This window comes from Stegostoma tigrinum, chromosome 1 (assembly GCF_030684315.1).
Source record: "Stegostoma tigrinum isolate sSteTig4 chromosome 1, sSteTig4.hap1, whole genome shotgun sequence".
NCBI classification, from domain to species: Eukaryota; Metazoa; Chordata; class Chondrichthyes; order Orectolobiformes; family Stegostomatidae; genus Stegostoma; species Stegostoma tigrinum.
The window spans coordinates 140,208,636-140,227,729 of record NC_081354.1 but is presented as its reverse complement, the minus strand read 5'-3'; the positions used below and the strand labels follow the sequence as shown (position 1 = coordinate 140,227,729).

The 19,094-nt window shown below is 41.0% G+C and overlaps 1 protein-coding gene across 1 annotated transcript in view; it reads left to right on the top strand.

Annotated features, from left to right (window-relative positions):
* Positions 1–17,861, top strand: part of LOC132206727 (protein FAM221B-like) — a 37,582-nt gene extending 19,721 nt beyond the window's left edge. The window contains exons 3-8 of the mRNA XM_059641633.1: positions 6,355–6,498; positions 8,011–8,121; positions 10,025–10,036; positions 11,072–11,260; positions 12,085–12,204; positions 17,677–17,861. Of these exons, the coding sequence (XP_059497616.1) occupies positions 6,355–6,498; positions 8,011–8,121; positions 10,025–10,036; positions 11,072–11,260; positions 12,085–12,204; positions 17,677–17,861 (761 nt within the window). The remainder of the gene's footprint in view (positions 1–6,354; positions 6,499–8,010; positions 8,122–10,024; positions 10,037–11,071; positions 11,261–12,084; positions 12,205–17,676) is intronic.
* Positions 17,862–19,094: the final 1,233 nt, after the last annotated feature.

Below are 19,094 nucleotides of genomic sequence, written 5' to 3'. Positions count from 1 at the left end.
ATGTTGGGTTCGTTTGCCCCCATCCCCCTGTGAACAGGAACGAGACGGACACTAAGTAGAAGTCTTAAAAGTTGTCTTTATTGAAAGCACTGCTTTGTACATCTTTGAGCTTAAGCTGCATACAGCAAGGAGACGTGGCTTTTTATACAGTATTGCAACAGATACTTGTGTGTGGAGTTTGTTTATACAGCATTCTGACAGTTATCTGCCCCTTCTATGAAAAACAGATGTTTTCTTTACAGAGTATTCACTTGTTGTACCTCTCAAACACAGCATGAGTCACATAGGCATGACAGCATTTACTGTCACATGCCACTTCAATCAATCACTTTAACCCGATCATATTTGTTGTCACGTGCCCCTTTCATCATCATAACTACCTTCAGAGGCCACCCTTCACATTGCATCTATAAAAATGGGTTAGAGTCATTGTGGGCATCCCAAATTTCCTTAGACTTCTAAGGAAGTAGAGGTGTTGATGTGTTTTCTTGACTGTAGTGTCGACGTGGATGGACCAGGACAGATTGATGGTGATATTTACTCCTAGGAACTTGAAATTCATGGTCACCTCCACTTCAGCACCATTGATACAGACAGGGATATGTCCTCCACTCGGCTTCCTGAAGTCAATGACCAGCTCCTTTTTTTTGCTGACACTGAGGGAGAGATTGTTGTCTTTACAACTTGCCACTAAGCTTTCTATCTCTTTCCAGTACTCAGCGTTGCTTGAGACCTGACCCACAACGGCAGTATCATTAACAAATTTGAAATGGAGTTAGTGCTAAATTTGGCCACACAAATGTGAGTGTATAAGGAGACAGTAAGGGGCTGAGTACACAGCCTTGTGGGGCACTGCGTTAACAGTTATTGTGAAGGAGGTGTTGTTGTTGATCTTTACTGATTGCAGTCTGCGCCTTAGAAAGTCGAGGATCCAGCTGCAGAGGGAGGAGCAGAGTCCTAGTTCTCTGGGTTTGGAGATGAGGTTGGTTGTAATTATGGTGTTAAAGGCGGAGCTGAAGTCAATAAATCGGAGTCTGATGTAAGTGTCTTTGTTATCAAGATGTTGCAGGGATGAGTGTAGGGCCAGGGAGATTGAGGGAGGACAGACAAAGAGGAAAAGGCAGTGGAGTTGCATCAGACAAAGTGGGAACTGCAGATGCTGGAGAATCTGAGATAACAAAGTGTGGAGCTGGATGAACACAACAGGCCAAGCAGCATCTTAGGAGCACAAAAGCTGACATTTTGGGCCTAGACCCTTCCCAAAATGTCAGCTTTTGTGCTCCTTAGATGCTGCTTGGCTTGCTGTGTTTATCCAGCTCTACACCTTGTTATCAGTGGAGTTACATTCCTGGCTAAAGAGGAAAGAAGTGCCATATTGAGGAAAGATATCAATTCTGACAATGTGGTACCTCTATGGGTGTACTTAAGGAACACCAAGGGCCAAAAAACATTATCAGGGGTTGTATATAAACTCCCAGCAACAGGGAGTTTCTAAAGGGGAACAAAAAATGGCTGACCAACTGAAATAAATACTTTTGTTCTGTGTTCACAAATGAGGAGACTAATATCATACTAGCAATGTTAGGGAACACAGGGTTCAGTGAGCGGGAGGTGTTGACGGAAAATATTATTTGGAGAATGGGGTTGGGAAATTGATGAAGTTGAAGGCAGATAAGTCCCCAGGTCCTGATAATCAACATCTGGAGTATTTAGTGGCCATAGAGACAGTGAAGACAAATGTAGGTCCCTTACATTCAGTAATTGGCACTCAGCTTCCAAGATTCTATTGATTCTGGAATAGTTCCTACAGCTTGGAGGGTAGCTAATACAACCCTGCTATTTACGAATTGAGGCAGAGAGAAAACCAGGAATTATAGATCAGTCAGTGGGGAAATTTCTGGAATCTATTATAGAAGAATTGATAGCTGAGCATTTGGAAAACAATGGCAGAATTAGACAGAGTCAGCATAGATTTACAAAAGGGAAACTTATGCTTGATATAGCTACTGGAATTCTTTAAGAATGTAACTGGTAGAGTTGATGAGGGTATGCTAGTGGTTTATTCAGAAAGTTTTTTTCACAAAATATCTCAAAAGAGATTAAATTGAAGGTGCAGGAGGGAGAGATTCAGATACCTGGATAATTGGGGCTTAGTCTGGGGTGGGTGGGACCTCTAAAAACGGTTTGGTCTACACCTGAACCAGACGGGTACCAATATCCTGGGCTGGGGGTTGGGGGGGGGTGGAAATTTGCTATCGCTCTTCGGGAGGGTTTAAACTAATTCAGCAGGAGGATGGGAACCTGAATTGTAGCTCCAGTGTACAGGAGGTTGAGAGTAGTGAGGTCATGAATAAGATTTCAAGGTTGCAGAAGTGTACTGGTAGGCAGGAAGGTGGTTGAAGTGTGTCTACTTCAACGTCAGGAGCATCTGGAATAACGTGAGTGAACTTGCAGCATGGATTGGTACCTGGGACTTCGCCTGTTGTGGCCATTTCAGACATGGATGGAGCAGGGACAGGAATGGTTATTGCAGGTTCTGGGGTTTAGATGTTTCAGTAAGATCAGGGAAGGTGGTAAAAGAGGGGGAGGTATGGCACTGTTGGTCAAGGACAGTATTACAGTATTCAGTTTGTCCTCAGAAAGGACGTTTGATGAGAACTCGTCTGCTGAGGTAGTATGGGCTGAGATTAGAAACAGGAAAGGAGAGGTCACCCTGTTGGGAGTTTTCTGTAGGCCTCTGAAAAGTTCCAGAGATGTAGAGGAAAGGATAGCAAAGATGATTCTGGATAGGAGCGAAAGTAACAGGGTAGTTGTCATGGGGTCTTTAACTTTACAAATATTGACTGGAGACACTATAATTCGAGAACGTTAGATGAGTCAGTTTTTGTCAATGTGTGTAGGAGGGTTTCCTCACACAGTATGTAGACAGGCCAACAAGGAGCGAGGCCACATTGGATTTGGCACTGGGTAATGAACCAGGCCAGGTGCTAGATTTGGAGGTAGGTGAGCACTTCAGTGATAGTGACCACAATTCGCTAACATTTACTTAAACAATGGATAGGGATATGTACATACTGCAGAGCAGCAGTTATAGCTGGGGGAAAGGCAATTATGAGGCAATTAGGCAAGATTTAGGATGCATAGGATGGGGAAGGAAACTGCAGGGACTGGGTGCAATTGAAATGTGGAGCTTGTTCAAGGAACAGCTACTGCGGATCCTTGATAAGTATATACCTGTCAGGCAGGGAGGAAGTGGTCAAGCAAGGGAACCATGGTTTACTAAAGAAGTTGAAACTCTTGTCAAGAATAAGAAGGAGGCTTATGTAAAGATGAGGCATGAAGGCTTAGTTGGGGCGCATGAGAGTTACAAATTAGCCAGGAAGAGAGAGCGAAGAAGAACCATGAGGGACATGAGAAGTCTTTGGCAGGTAGAATCAAGGAAAACCCTAAAGCTTTCTGTAGGTATGTCAGGAGTAACTGAATGACTAGAGTAAGATTAGGGCCAGTCAAGGACAGTAGTGGAAAGTTTTCTGTGGAGTCCGAAGAGATATGAGAGGCACTAAATGAATATTTTTCATCAGTATTCAGACAGGAAAAAGACAATGTTTTCGAGGAGAATACTGAAATACAGGCTATTAAACTAGACGGGATTGAGATTCATAAGGAGGAGGCGTCAGCAATTTTGGAAAACATGAAAATAGATAAGTCCCCTGGGCCGGATGGGATTTATTCTAAGATTCTCTGGAAAAGCTAGGGAGCAGATTGCAGAGCCTTTGGCTTTGATCTTTATGTCGCCATTATGTATAGGAATAGTGCCAAAAGACTGGAGGATAGCAAATGTTGTCCCCTTGTTCAAGAAGGGGAGTAGAGATGCTCCTGGTAATTATAGACCAGTGAGCCTTACTTCGGTTGTGGGTAAAGGATTGTTGGAAAGGATTATAAAAGATAGGATTTATTATCATCTAGAAAGGAATAATTTGATTGGGGTAGTCAACACGGTTTGTGAAGGGTAGGTCATGCCTCACAAACCTTTTGAGTTCTTTGAGAAGGTGACAAAACAGGTGGATGAGGGTAAAGCAGTTGATGTGGTGTATATGGATTTCAGTAAAGTGTTTGGTAAGTTTCCCCATGGTAGGCTATTGCAGAGAATACGGAGACATGCGATTGAGGGTGATTTAACGTTTTGGATCAGAAATTGACTAGCTATAAGAAGACAGAGGGTGGTAGTTGATGGGAAATGTTCATCCTGGAGACCAGTTACTAGTGGTGTACCGCAAGGGTCTGTTTTGGGGCCACTGCTGTTTGTCATTTTTATAAATGACCTGGATGAGGGCGTAGAAGGATGGGTTAGTAAATTTGCGGATGACACTAAAGTCGGTGGAGTTGTGACTAGTGTGGAAGGATGTTGCAGGTTACAGAGGGAGATAGATAAGCTGCAGAGCTGGGCTGAGAGGTGGCAAACGGAGTTTAATGCAAAAAAGTTTGAGGTGATTCACTTTGGAAGGAATAACAGGAATACAGGGTACTGGGCTAATGGTAAGATTCTTGGTAGTGTGGTTGAGCAGAGAGATCTCAGTGTCATTGTGCATAGATCCCTGAAAATTGCCACCCAGTTTGATAGGGTTATTAGGAAGGCATACAGTGTGTTAGGTTTTATTGGTAAATGGATTTAGTTTTGGAGCCATGAGGTCATGTTGTAGCTGTACAAAACTCTGCTGTGGCCACACTTGGAGTATTGTGGTCGCCACATTATAGGAAGGATGTGGAAGCATTGCAAAGGGTGCAGAGGAGATTTTCCAGGATGTTGCCTGGTATGGAGGGAAGGTCTTATGAGGAAAGGCTGAGAGACTTGAGGCTGTTTTCATTAGAGAGAAGAAGGTTAAGAGGTGACTTAATAGAGACATACCAGATGATCAGAGGGTTAAATAGGGTGGACAGTGAAACCTTTTTTCTCGGATAGTGATGGCTAACACGAGGGGACATAGCTTTACTTTAAGGGGTGATAGATATAGGACAAAAGTCAGACGTAAGTTCTTTAGTCAGAGAGTGGTAAGGGCGTGGAATGGCCTGCCTGCAACAGTAGTAGACTCGCCAACTTTAAGGGCATTTAAATGGTCATTGGATAAACATGTGGATGATAATGGAATAGTGTAGGTTAGATGGGCTTCAGATTGGTTTCACAAATCGGTGCAACATTGAGGCCCAAAGGGCCTGTATTGCGCTGTTATATTCTATGTTTTATGAATTGGGTTAGGGGTTAGTGTATGAGATGGATAGAAACCTGGTTGGCGCCAGTCTTTTTCTGAAATTTTCTGGCAGGGTACTGCCAGGGTTCAGTGCTAAGTCCACAGCTATTCACAATATATATTTATGATTTGGATAGAGGGAACTAAATGTAATATCTCCAAACTTGCAGATGACACAAAGCGGATGGCGCAGCAGAGGTGCTACAATGTGATTTGAACAAGCTGAGTGAGTGGTAAATGCATGGCAGATGTAGTGTAATGTAGATAAATGTGAGGTTATCCACTTTAGCAGCAAGAAGGCAGGTTATTATCTGAATGGCTATAAACTGAGAGAGGATAATGTGTAATGAGACCTAAGGTGACTGAAGATCACTACATGCAGGTGTAACAGGTGGGAAAGATGATAAATGTAATTTTAATCTTCATTGTAAGAGGATATAAGTGTAGGAGCAAGAACATCTTGCTGCAATTTTACTTGATGAGACCACACCTTGAATATTATGTCCAGTTCTGCTCTCCTTATCTGAGGAAGGATATTCTTTCTATAGAGGGTGTGCAACAAAGATTTACTAAACTGACTCCTGGCATAAGGAGAGGTTCAATAGGTTAGGATGAAAATCACTGGTGCTTAGAAGAATGAGGGGATGATCTTATAAACTTACAAATTTCTACTCGGACAGCCTAGGGTAGATGCAGAAAGAATATTCCTAATGATAAGGGAGTCTAGACCAGAGGTCATAGTCTAAGAATATGGGGTAAATTTTAGACTGAGATGAACAGAAATGTCTTAACCCAGAAAATGGTGAGCCTGTGGAATTCTCTACCGCAGTAAGTAGTTGAGGCCAAAACATTGTAATTTCAAGAAGGAGTTGGATGTAGCATTTGGGGCTAATGGGATCAAAGGACATAGGGGAAAGGCAGGTGCAGGCTATTGAGTTAGATGATCAGCCAGGCTCAAAATACTGAATGGCCTATTCCTACGCCTAATCTCTATGTTTCTCTGTCAACCAGAAAGGAAAAACTGTAACATTTTCCAAAAGCAGTGAAAAAGTAATTGGAAAAAAGTATGTTTATCTACTATGTGGTTTCCTGTGATTACCTTTTACAGGATATACAGTAAAGCCCATAGTTCCAGCCAAAAAGGCTGAGCTCGTCTCTGTTGCCAAAGCAATGCATAGAGAAGAATTTGGGACACGGGTAAAGGAACTATTTGATCCTGAGAAAGAAGCAGCACTGGATGCTCTTCAAACAGGTGAATTTAATTCTTATTATTTGTTCTGTGGATGTGGGTGATACTAGCAAGGCTGTGTTCGCTCTGAAATGTGGTTAGCCTACACTTGCTTATGTGTTACATGGGCTGATAAGTGGCTGCATATAATGCTAGTACCTTATATGGTAGTCTGCACCTGTTAAAGGGAAAGTGCAGTTTAGCCTGGGAATTATGCTTTTTGAGATAACAAAGTGTGGAGCTGGATGAACACAGCAGGCCAAACAGCATCCCAAAGTTGCCTTGTTGGGAGAGAAGAATAAATTTCTCTTCTCTCTGGGTCTTGCTAAATGTCTGTTGTTAGTTTGAACATCCCAACAGCAAAGTAGATCTGTGACAAGAATTGTGCCCAAGTAAGTCACTTCCTCAGGCTCAAGTCCATACGGTATAGTGAGGATGTGAGGGGAATGTAATAATTAATTGATTAAGTCCAGTGACCTATGGCATCTTTGGTATGTTTTCTTCCTTTTTAGGAGACGGGGGTTGGACTTTTTTTAAGTCAGTATAAGAATGTCAATAACGGTTTAACAGAGTTGGTTGTTTAAGATTGCACATTGTCCTTTAATCTTAAAGCTCTGGGTTTAATTTCCGAGAGACAAAATGAGACCTGTTCCTTGTGGAATTTATAAATGCTCTACATGAAATGAGCTTCGGCATTCTTAAGTCATCACTTAGCAATGTAAAATGCTCACTATTGCCACCTGTGTTGGGGACTCAAGATTAGAAAGGCCGTTGGGGCAAAGATTTTGAATGCTACATTTAGAACATTGTGAACTTAATAAACATGTTTCAATTTTGATACATACGCTGTATAAAGTAAATCTTTCTGTTCAAATAAAGATAGAAAATCACATTGGTAGTGAAGGTTTCTGTCCAAAAGGTTTTCTTAAAACACATATTTGGTCAGTATAGCTGGAGGGTGACTTTAACCAGGAAGTACAACATTAGGCTTGCATTTTGGCAAGTATTAAATTTGGGGTGGCACAGTGGCTCAGTGGTTAGCACTGCAGCCTCACAGTACCATGGACCCGGGTTTGATTCTAGCCTTGGTTAAATGTCTGTGCAGAGTTTGCACATTCTCCCCGTGTCTGTGTGGTTTTCCTCCAGGTGCTCCGGTTTCCTCCCACAGTCCAAAGATGTGCAGGCTAGGTGGATTGGCCATGTTAAATTATCCATCATGTTTAGGGGTGTGTGGGTTATAGGAAAATGGGTTTGGGTGGGATGCTCCAAGGGGCGGTGTGGACTTGTTGGGCCAAAGGGCCTGTTTCCACACTGTAGGGAATCTAATCTAATCTAATCATGCATTTGGTAATGTAAAAGAGAGACATCTTATTTTCCAGTGTGTTGTGCATGAATTCTTCTTTACCTTTCTCACCTTTATGCAGAACTAGGGAAAATTTTAACCTTACTTTAAGGGATTTTCATCTCCTACACTGTAAGTGAGACAGATTGTTCAGCTGTTCTGTTTGTAACCAATGCAAAATGTTGCTTTGAAAGGGATCTATATTGGATGGCGATGCCCTGAATACAACTGGGACTGCATCAGAGTTGGAGTTAAGTCAAAATGTTTTTGTGGACACCTCCTTGCTGAACATGCACGGTTTACTGGTATGAACTGAATTTCTTTTTTTCTGAATTGATTATTGTTGCTTTCAATTATTAGTTCATGTGATAAAGGCACTGCTAGAATTTATTGCCTGTCCCTAATTTCCCTGGAAGCAGCGGTGATGTGCTCCCCTCTTGAAATGCTGTGAACTTTTTGATGTAGGGACACTCACAGTTCAGTCCGGAAGGGAGTTCCTCAATTTTGACATAGTGAGAATAAGGAACAGTGATAGATTTCCAAGCCAGGGTGATGTGCAACTTAGAGCAGATAAACAGACCTGTTCCGTCTGCTGCCCTTGTCCTTCAAGGTGGAGGCGACAGGAAAGGAGGTAATGGTCTGGAAGCAATGTTGCTGGACTGTTAATCCAGAGACCCAGGTAATGTTCTTGGGATATGGTTTTGAATTCCATCGTAGCAGACGGTGATATCTGAATTCAGTAAAAAGCTGAAATTAAGAGTTTAATGATGATCATGAAACAATTGTCAATTGTCACAAGAAAACTGTCTGATATATTAATATCATTATGGAAGGAAACTACTTTCCTTACTTTGTCTGGCCTACATGTGACTGTTGACCCACAGCAATGTGATTATTCTTAACTGGCCTCTGGGCAATTAGGGATGGGCAATAAATGTTGGCCCAACCAGTGATGCCCTCATCCTGTGAATGAACTAAAAAAGTATGGGAGGAAGAGACAATGGGTTTGGAAGTTATACTGAAGGAGGCTTGGTGAGTTGTTGCAGTGATTCTGTAGACAGTTCCTGCTGTGGTCGCTGAACTTGAGTGGTGGACGGAGTAAATGTTGAAGATGGTGGATGAGATGCCAATCAAGTGGGTTGTTTTGCATTGAATAGTGTCAAACTTCTTGAATGTTGTTGGAGCTGCACCCTTCCAGGTAAGTGGAGACTATTCCATCACACTCCTCCCATGAGCGTTGTCAATTGGCACTGGGGAGACAGCAGGTCAATTAATTGAATGTAAAAATAAGCTAGCACAGATTATCTACATTCTGCTTCCTTGACTCAAATCTCATGGTTAATTAGTAATCACTACAGATCTCAGCATAGCAGTTATAATGAAGCCATTTATATTTCAGTAGGTAAGAGAAATATTTCCTTATTTCAAAGGAGGTAGGGATAGGAAGATTGTATTCGCCAAAACAGAGACTCAACGGCTAATGAATAAGGAAGAGTTTGATGGAGCAATCATACATGGATCCTAGAAGGAAGAACATGATAGGATAAATGAAAATTTTACTTCTGTATTTAATTATAACAGGAATCACATTTAAATATTACCCCAATTGCAAGGATAGCAATCTGATTTATTCATTCATGTCTTACTTCTAGATTAAATTCACTACAATTCAAAGCTGAAGATAAGAATTTAAGAAATAGGAATAGGGGAAGGCCATATTGGGCAGCTCAGTGGCTCAGTGGTTAGCACTGCTGCCTCACAGCATCTTTGTCCCAGGTTTGATTCCAACCTTAGGCAACTGTCAGTATGGAGTTTGCACACTCTCCTTGTGTCTTTGTGGGTTTCCTACCCACAGTCTAAGGGTGTGTAGGTTAAGTGGATTGGCCATGCTGAATTGCCCACAGTGTCTCGGGATAGGCAGGTGAGGATGGGTTAGCTATGGGAAATGCAGGGTTACAAGAATGGGGTCAAGTTGGGGGGATGGGACTTGAAGGGATGCTCTCAGCCTCAATGTGGACCAGTATACATTGGTTTTCCTTTATTCATGCTGCTAGTTATACCTTCAAGCACTCAAATAATTCTGAGTCAAACACAACTTCATTTTTAGTAAAGGGGTAATAGGAACTCCCGATGCTGGAGAGTCTGAGATAACACGGTGTAGAACTGGATGAACACAGCAGGCCAAGTAGCATCAGAGGAGCAGGAAAGCTGACGTTTCGGGTCTGACGTTTTCCAAAGAAGGGTCCAGACCCAAAACGTCAGCTTTCCTGCTCCTCTGATGCTGCCTGACCTGCTGTGTTCATCCTGTTGTACACCTTGTTATCTTCATTTTTATAAAACCATGTTGACATTGCCAATTGTGCCACGAGTTTTTTAAGCATCCTCTTATCATTTCCCTTGTAATGAATTGCAACATTTTCCTGAATGACCTTTGTCAGACTTTTGGCCCTAGTTATTCGTTATTTCCTCTGTCCATCCTTTCGTGAATAATGGAACTGTATTTGCTAACTGTGAATCCACTGGGCCTGGTCTGGAATCTAGGAAATATCAGAAGGCCATAATCAATGCAACCACTTTCTTTAGAGCTACTTTGCTTAGGATGCTTTTAATCTCATTATTTTCTTCAGCATGCTTTGTTTATTGGTATTAATTACTTGCAGTTCCTCACTCTCATTTGGTCCTTGCTTCCCTACCAGTTCTATTCATTTGTTGTGTTCTCTACTTGAAACATTAACTTTGTTTTTCTCTCTCCACAGATGCTAGCAGATCTGCTGATTTTCTGTTTTTATTTCAGATCTTCAGCATCTACTGTTGTTCTTGTTGACTCAACAAGAAAGCAGCACAGAGAATCAGGCATGGAATTCAACCTGCCCAATTCTTCTGGCAATGGCTTCGAAATCAGGAACACTACAAACAGAGTGTACAGTATTGACTGCTCTGCTTGAGTTTCTGAGCTGCACTCTGTGCAAGTCAGGACCAGACATGAAGTTCCCGATTTTGAGGATGAACTTATCAATTTGAAAGATGACCTCCTGCAGTTTGCTGTGTTGATGGATAACAAAATGTGAGGCTGGATGAACACAGCAGGCCAAGCAGCATCTCAGGAGCACAAAAGCTGACGTTTCGGACCTAGACCCTTCATCAGAGAGCCTCACATTTTGTTATCTTGGAATTCTCCAGCATCTGCAGTTCCCATTATCTCTGCTGTGTTGATGAGTTCTCCTTACTTCTTTGCAACAGGTACAAGTGTTCGAGTGCCCTGTGCAGTTGCCGGCTGCCAATGTAGAGCTTATGCCTTCATCCCTTCCCGTCCTGAAGATGTTGGTGAATTCTGGCTGAGAAAACGAAGAAACTTTGACCCAAGCACCTGGAGAGCTAAATGTCGTTGTAAGCATAACCATGAAGAACACAATACTGGTGGAAGCCACAGTTGCAAGTTTGGGGGTAGGTCAACGTGTGAAACATTTTCTATTATCAATAGATAGTGGGAACTGCCGATGCTGGAGAGTCTGCGATAACAAGGTATAGAGCTGGATGAACACAGCAGGCCAAGTAGCATCAGTGGAGTAGGAAAGCTGACATTTCAGGACAGGACCCTTCTTTTCTGAAGAAGGGTACAGACTTGAAATGTCAGTTTTTCTGCACCTCTGATGATGCTTGGCCTGCTGTGTTCATCCAGCTCTACACCTTGTTATCTATTACCAATAGGTTTGGATGAGATTTCTAAGGAGTATCTACACTGTGAGTCAGTTAACGTTCCTTCATTGAAAAAACAGATTGCACTGTTCCATCATTAGAATCACTTATATTAATAGAGTGGGAAAATACATAAATTAAAGTAAGCATAGTCTGGAGCAAATGTCAGGAACCATGCAGGGTACATAAAGAGTGGCACCTCCTGTCTAGGTGCACAACCCCCATAAGGGTGTGGTAGGTAGTTCATGAGACTATTTGAGTAAGATATAACGGTTGACATGTACTAAAGCTTTTCCATGGGTATATATTCCAATCTATACATCTCCTTGCTTCATGTAACCCTCATTTTGTGCAACTGCAGCCCATCAGTGGTGTTCAGTAAAGAATAAGAAGTTAAGAGAATCTTACCACAACTCAGAAAAATACATGATAGTGCTCTGCAACAACATTTCAACTATATTTAATAATACAAGTCTAAAGTTCTAACAATATTTTAGCATAAAAATATCTACCAGAAAAAGTACCATAGCATTGATTTAATCTGTGTTTTAATCTATATGCTCTTTACACAGGTTGCATGTGCCAAAGTTTTGATTCTAATTTCCTCTGTGCAGCCTGTGATAAACATTGGGAACAACATCAAACATTTTTCGAAACAGAAGCACATAGAAAAGAAGCTGGGCTCCCATATGGTAAGAAAGTGACATTGTAATTGCCCGTATTTGTTCTCACATAGTACTGAGTATCTGTTTCAACAGATTGAAAACCAGACCATGGCGAGAAATTGTGAGCCATGATACTACTTCTGTTTCTATACCCCTTTATTCTCTACCTTTAAACTTCCATTTCACATTCTTCAAGTGCTCAGAATTGGAAACTATAGTTGTGTTGGGGTTGAATGGTCTTGTTTAGGTTTAGCAAAACATTTTGTACTCCATGAATCTACTTAGAAAACCCATCAAAAACGCAACATTTGCTTTGATAAATTTACAACCATGGCTTTGTCAGAAAATTACACACATTGTGATTGTTGACTTTGTAATATAAACACAGTGTGGAGCTCTGAACTCAGTTCTGAACTCTGAAGAAGGGTCCCAAACCGAAACTTTGACTTCCTGACCCCTCTGATGCTGCCTGACCTGCTGTGTTCCTCCAGCTCCACACTGTTATCTCTGACTGCAGCAACTGCAGTTCTTACTATATCTGTTTATATCACAAAGTCAGCCTATACAATATCCAAAAGGTAGCACCCAAAATAGTTGAATCTCACAACCACAATAGACATCAAACCTGTGTACAAATGAGAATATCTTGAACTAACAGCAATGAATTCTATTGGTACATGGCTGCTAGTTTTCATTTCTCAGTTTAAAAATGGCAAAATCTTGTAGTAAATTAGTATCAATGAATTCACCAGTGCTAATGTGCTATTTCAATCCACACAAGTGAGCTTTGATATCAGGAAAATTAAAATTTGCAATGAATGATAGATATTTTCTCATTTTTAATTGAAACTTACAACACTTACAAATGTCCAATATGGAGGGAATTATTGGATAGTGAAGTACTGCAGATGTTGAATATCTGAAGAATAAATAGGAAATGCTGGAAAAATTCCACAGGTCAGGCACCATCTGTGGACAGAGAAATGTAACCAACACTGCAGGTCTGTGCTCTGCAATAGTTCTAATGGTTATTAATCTCTGGTTCTCTCTCCACAGATGCTGCCAGATGGGCTGAGAATTTCCAACACTTCCCCAGGTGGACTGCAGCGGTTCAAGAAGACAGCTCACCACCTTCTCAAGGGCAACCAGGGCAGGATAATAGTGCTAGCTAGCCAGCAATTCCCAAATCCTATGACTGAATAATAATAAATAAAAATAACATGGGATAGTTTTATGAATGAAGTATTCAAAGATTAACCAGAATCACAGTGCACTAAAGATATCACTTTCATTGCCTTTGCCAACTGATGCAAAAGAGATCATTGAATTTATTAAAATGTGAGGCTGGATGAACACAGCAGGCCAAGCAGCATCTCAGGAGCACAAAAGCTGACGTTTCGGGCCTAGACCCTTCATCAGAGAGGGGGATGGGGGGAGGGAACTGGAATAAATAGGGAGAGAGGGGGAGGCGGACCGAAGATGGAGAGTAAAGAAGATAGGTGGAGAGGGTGTAGGTGGGGAGGTAGGGAGGGGATAGGTCAGTCCAGGGAAGACGGACAGGTCAAGGAGGTGGGATGAGGTTAGTAGGTAGCTGGGGGTGCGGCTTGGGGTGGGAGGAAGGGATGGGTGAGAGGAAGAACCGGTTAGGGAGGCAGAGACAGGTTGGACTGGTTTTGGGATGCAGTGGGTGGGGGGGGAGAGCTGGGCTGGTTGTGTGGTGCAGTGGGGGGAGGGGATGAACTGGGCTGGTTGAGGGATGCAGTGGGGGAAGGGGAGATTTTGAAACTGGTGAAGTCCACATTGATTTTATTAAGTCATTTTACCAATGAATAATCATAAATATCCCACTCTGGTTCAGATTTAGAATGTTTGGTTTTAGAATCTCAACTCCTCATCCTCCTCTCCACCCACCGAATATATAATATAAGTTCAGATATTCAGAGCTTTGTTAATAATCTGATGACTCTTTGTGCACTAATAGCATTTGATAATGAAACTACTCATAACATTAAGCAGAGCAGTGTGCTAATTTTTCACATTTTATGAACATGTTTTCCTGTCCTTCATCCTCCAATTCCATTTGCCATGATCCTGATCCTTGGTTGGCTTAGTGAGGCATGAACCCTTAGGTTGAATTATGACTGTTATAGGTCCCCCTCATATAACTGCCATATTAATGTTCTTTCTTTGCAGGTGCTTCTTGATCTCATTGACTGTATGATATTTGAACATATTCCACACAAATAGGCTGTATTCTTTAAAAAGTCCATTGGGTCACATACTCCATACTTTATTAATACAAAAATTGGCATCATTTTCATACATCCAACCATTGTCATGGCCCTGCACAAAAACTCCTCCAGGAATGTGGTTTTTGGCATGATTTTACATTTAAGAACTACCATAGGCTTTAACTTCATTCTGCTGGTCACACTGTTAAGAACATTGTCTCCTCATCTGCTGCTAGACATTTTTCTTCCATAAAGTGACAACACAAACCAGCTGTTGCTGTCACATGGCATGCTGTCATAACAGCCAAATCATTTTCGCCCACTAATGGTCCCAATTAGTAGCTTTTCTTTCCCCCAGCTTACCATTATCCATCCCTTTGTCTCTCCAATGCTGTTCTCTCTCACTAGGTTCCATCTTTACCGATTGGTTAATCTCCCCACAAACCCATCTTCCATGAAAGAGCATTCCCTAATTTTAAAACAGTGTTCACTAGTTCTGGACTTACTCACAAGAGGAAAAAGTCCTTTCCATGTCCATCATGTGAAGACCATCCAGGATGTTATACGCTTCAATCAAATTAGCCCTCACTCATCTAAATTCAACCTGTCCCACCTTTCCTCATTCAAAAGTCCCCTAATTCCAGGAATTAATCAAGAAAATCTCCTCTTAACCACATAAAATGCATTTACTTTCTTCCTGAAATAAGGAAACAAGAACTGCACATGGTATTCAAGATGTGGTTTCACCAATTCTTTCTTTTGTGTCAAATTCTTCTCATAATAAAGAATGACATCCTTTCTTGACCATGTGCTGTACCTGTATACTAGCCTTTTGTGGCTCATGCAGTGGAACACCTAAATCTCTTTGCACTGGGAATTCTGAAGCCATTCTCCATTTAAATAATATTCTGCTTTTTTATTCTTCATGCCAAAGTGAACAACTTCATGTCTTCCAAAGATTTTAGTTATACTCCAGCTGCCAGATTTTTGCCTGTTCACATAACCTATTTATGTCTATATGAAACTTATTTGTATCATCTTCACAAAATGCGTTGCTACCTACCTTGGGCTTGTCTGCAAATTTAGCTATCATGCTTTCCCTCACACTGCCAAAATCAATGTTGTAAATTGTAAAAGGTTGAGCCAGCACAGACCCCTTTGGGTCTCTTTCTATCCCATCCTGCCAATCAGGCAAAGACAAATCTATGCATACTCTGCCATAGTCGGTCTACTTGGTCCCTTTTATCCACAGAACATGCCACTTCTCTAAAGAACTCCAATAAATACCGTCGTAGAGTTATACAGCACCAACTTGTTCATGCCAACCACGTTTCCCAAACTAAACTAGTCCCATTTGTCTGCATTTGGCCCATATCCCTCTAAACCCTTCCTATTCATGTACCTGTCCAAATGTCTTTTACATGTTGTAACTGTACCTGCATCTACCATTGGTTAATCATGATCTCCCTCTGATGAAACGATGCTGACCCTTCCTGATAACCTATTTTTTTTCTAAATATACAGCTATATTCTTTTTAATATTGATTCTGATACCTTCCCCATGACAGACATTGGGCTAAAGGGCCAATAGTTTCCTGTTACTGACTCCTCTTTCTTGAAAAGAGGAGTTATATTTGATACCTTCCAATCTTATGGAACCTTTCCTGAATCTAGGGAACTTTGGAAAATTGATACCACCAAATCTACGACCTTGTCAGCAACCTCTTTTAGATTTAAAGTTAGATTTTATTGTCATGTGTACTCAAGTACAGGGGTACAATGAAAGGGTCCAAAGTGGCCATTCTCCAGTGCCATCATAGTATACGAAAGACAAGATTAAGAACAGAAGCAGAAATAAAAGAAACATTCAAAAGGAAAGAACATCTCCAGATCACTCGCACACCTCTACCATGAGTCCTCACTGCAAGATAAACAAAGCCACAAAGTCCATCCCCTGGTCATGAACACTCAGGTGCCAAGTCTCCACATGCTGCTGCAGCTGAAATGCCACCGCCTCCACCATCTGGTACCCAGGTACAGCCATGGCCTAGAGCTGGGGCACTACCACCAGAACCATGTCATCTTTCTTCAGTGCCATCCTTCCTCCACTGACATTGTCACCACCGTAAGTCCATACTGGAATGGTTTCAGCAATGCAGCCAGTGCTGAAGCTGCTGGTGCCTCGTTCTGACTTATGTTGCTGCTGCTGCCGCCTCCAGGGACCACCATAGGAAACTCAGCTGCTGACCCCCAGGAAGGATCTGCTCCTGCCACTGCTAACATTCCAGAAAGGGGCCTGTTCCAGCCAAGATCCCACAGTAAAATCCATCTGAACTTAGACTTGTTCAGCTCACAGTTCCATCAGTTTGCTTAGTCCCTCTTTCCTCATGATTGTAATTTCACCAGGTTCCTCCCTCACTTCCAACCTCTGATCTTCTGTTATTATTGGAATGTTGTTTGTATCCTCCATAGTGAACACAGAAGCAAAATGTTTGTTAGTTTCACTCACCATTTCCTTTTATCTGTTATTAGCTTCCCATTCTCATTCTCTGGAGAACTAATACTCACTTTACTTACACCTTTACTTTTGAAATACCTGAACAAAGGTTAGCAGATTCTTGATGAGAAGGTGCCTGCTTGACATATTCAATTACTCAATATACCTGACTGACACAGATTGAAAATGTTTCAGCTTTGACTTTTACACTCATTCATGAATTAGGATGGGGATGTCTTCTCCTCTCATCGTTTGTTTTATGGTCCACCACCCTGCGTGTTCCAATTAGTTGATTTTGGAATTAATTGCTCAGATTGCTTGTGTTTCTACACAACCATGAGCCTTATTCACACTGATCCCAGAACCCATTTCGAGGACACTGTAAATGTTGAGGATCTTTCATTATACAACCTCCTATGCAAATGGGGAATGTCTGTGGATAAGTAGAAATGTGTTTATGTTTTGTTCCATAGTACATAAAATGTCAGTTACATATAACATCAGTCACAAGTATAATGATTTGTTTTAATGATACAGTAGATATAATTTCAGAGCCCATGCTGTCAACATGGACCTATCTATTGGCAGTGCAAGTTGGAAATGCCAATATCTTACAAGTTTCTGACTATGAAAATAAGTGATTAGAAACATTTGGTCAGGAGGCACATATATTTCCTGTTTGCACTGCTAGAATGCGAGACTTTCCACCCAAAATATATACATTCAAAACATCCATGTTTCCTAACATTTTTATTATTAACGTGGTTTCAGGTGAAGCTTACCTGCCCTTTGCAGAAATGCCCAAGTTACGAAATGCAGTCCTGTCAGGAAATGAGGAAGATGATTCTGCATATCAAACCATTACGAGCGGCACAGGATCCTATTCTCGTTTAGGGCCTTCTTCCAGCTCAGCAAGGCCCGCTTTACCACCAAACAGGAATCCAAAAGGCATTTGAACAAGTGTAATTAGCATCTATTGATTTCTCTGTCTGAATAAAATTCACGTCATCATTTTTTTCTGGTTTTGTTGAAGATCCATAACATCTATAACTCATTTTTTAAAACTGATGGCAATACTTGAAGAATGGGCATTTAGTAATTTTGGAAAATAAATTAGAATTATAAAAGTAAACTGATTACTCTGTTGAAACATATGTAGCTACAAGGTACCTGGAAACATTTTGCTTTCTGTTGTATAAATTGCCAGTGAGCAGAACACAGTGTTGATCATAATGGCAGTTCACAAGATGCTAACAGATAAGGGTGATTATTGAACTAAACTTAGTTCATCCACCCAGAAAGATCCTAACATCTGCCAGTCAAAGCATCCAACAGTTTCTTAATTTATCCAGGGCTTCTGCATAAACGCGCCCCCTCACCCCCCACCCCACTTCTTTATATGGAGGATTATTCCTTAAAGAGATTGGTATTCATAAGAAAAATAATTTCTTGACATCAATCCAAAATTGACCTTTTATTAGTTTGAACCTATGTTCCTGTTGTCATATTAAAATATTTTACTTAAAGTATACTGCTGATTTGTTCCTGTAAATTTGACAACATGGTCTGCTAACTGAGACCCTGAGCGACAAAATAATATCTGAAGGAGATGGTTCACTTTTTTTATTTCTAACTTGTGAAAAGCTTTTAAAATACTTACCTTACGCGTGGTAAACAAGAAATCACCAAGTGAACTAGCTATCACTTAACTATTTGCATAATTGTGATCAGACAACATTTAAAAATATCAGTTTTTACTGTTTTCCATAGCATTTGAAGGATCCTTGATATTTTTAAGCATGGTAATTTTGTACATTGTATAACTGCACAAGTTTATCACAAAAGTGGCCATTTTAATAAGAATACCTGATAAATTACTTGTGAACAACCTTATTTTAAAAATCTGAAATGAATTAAACAAAACTGTACAGAACCATATATTAGTTTTTTGGGGGTACATTGGTCAATTTCCCCTTGGTAAATTAGAATTTTTTTTAATATTGAAGAGATTTGATAAGATACCTACTAATGACATAATTTAAAGAATATTTCCAAAAGGTCACAAATGGTTGACAGGGCAATCCCACCAACTTCATTATTTTGACCTGGGGGCAAGCTTGACGTGTGATGTTTCTGAAACCGGCATAAAAGATCATGGACTGATCAAAAACTGATATTTATGCTGTGCC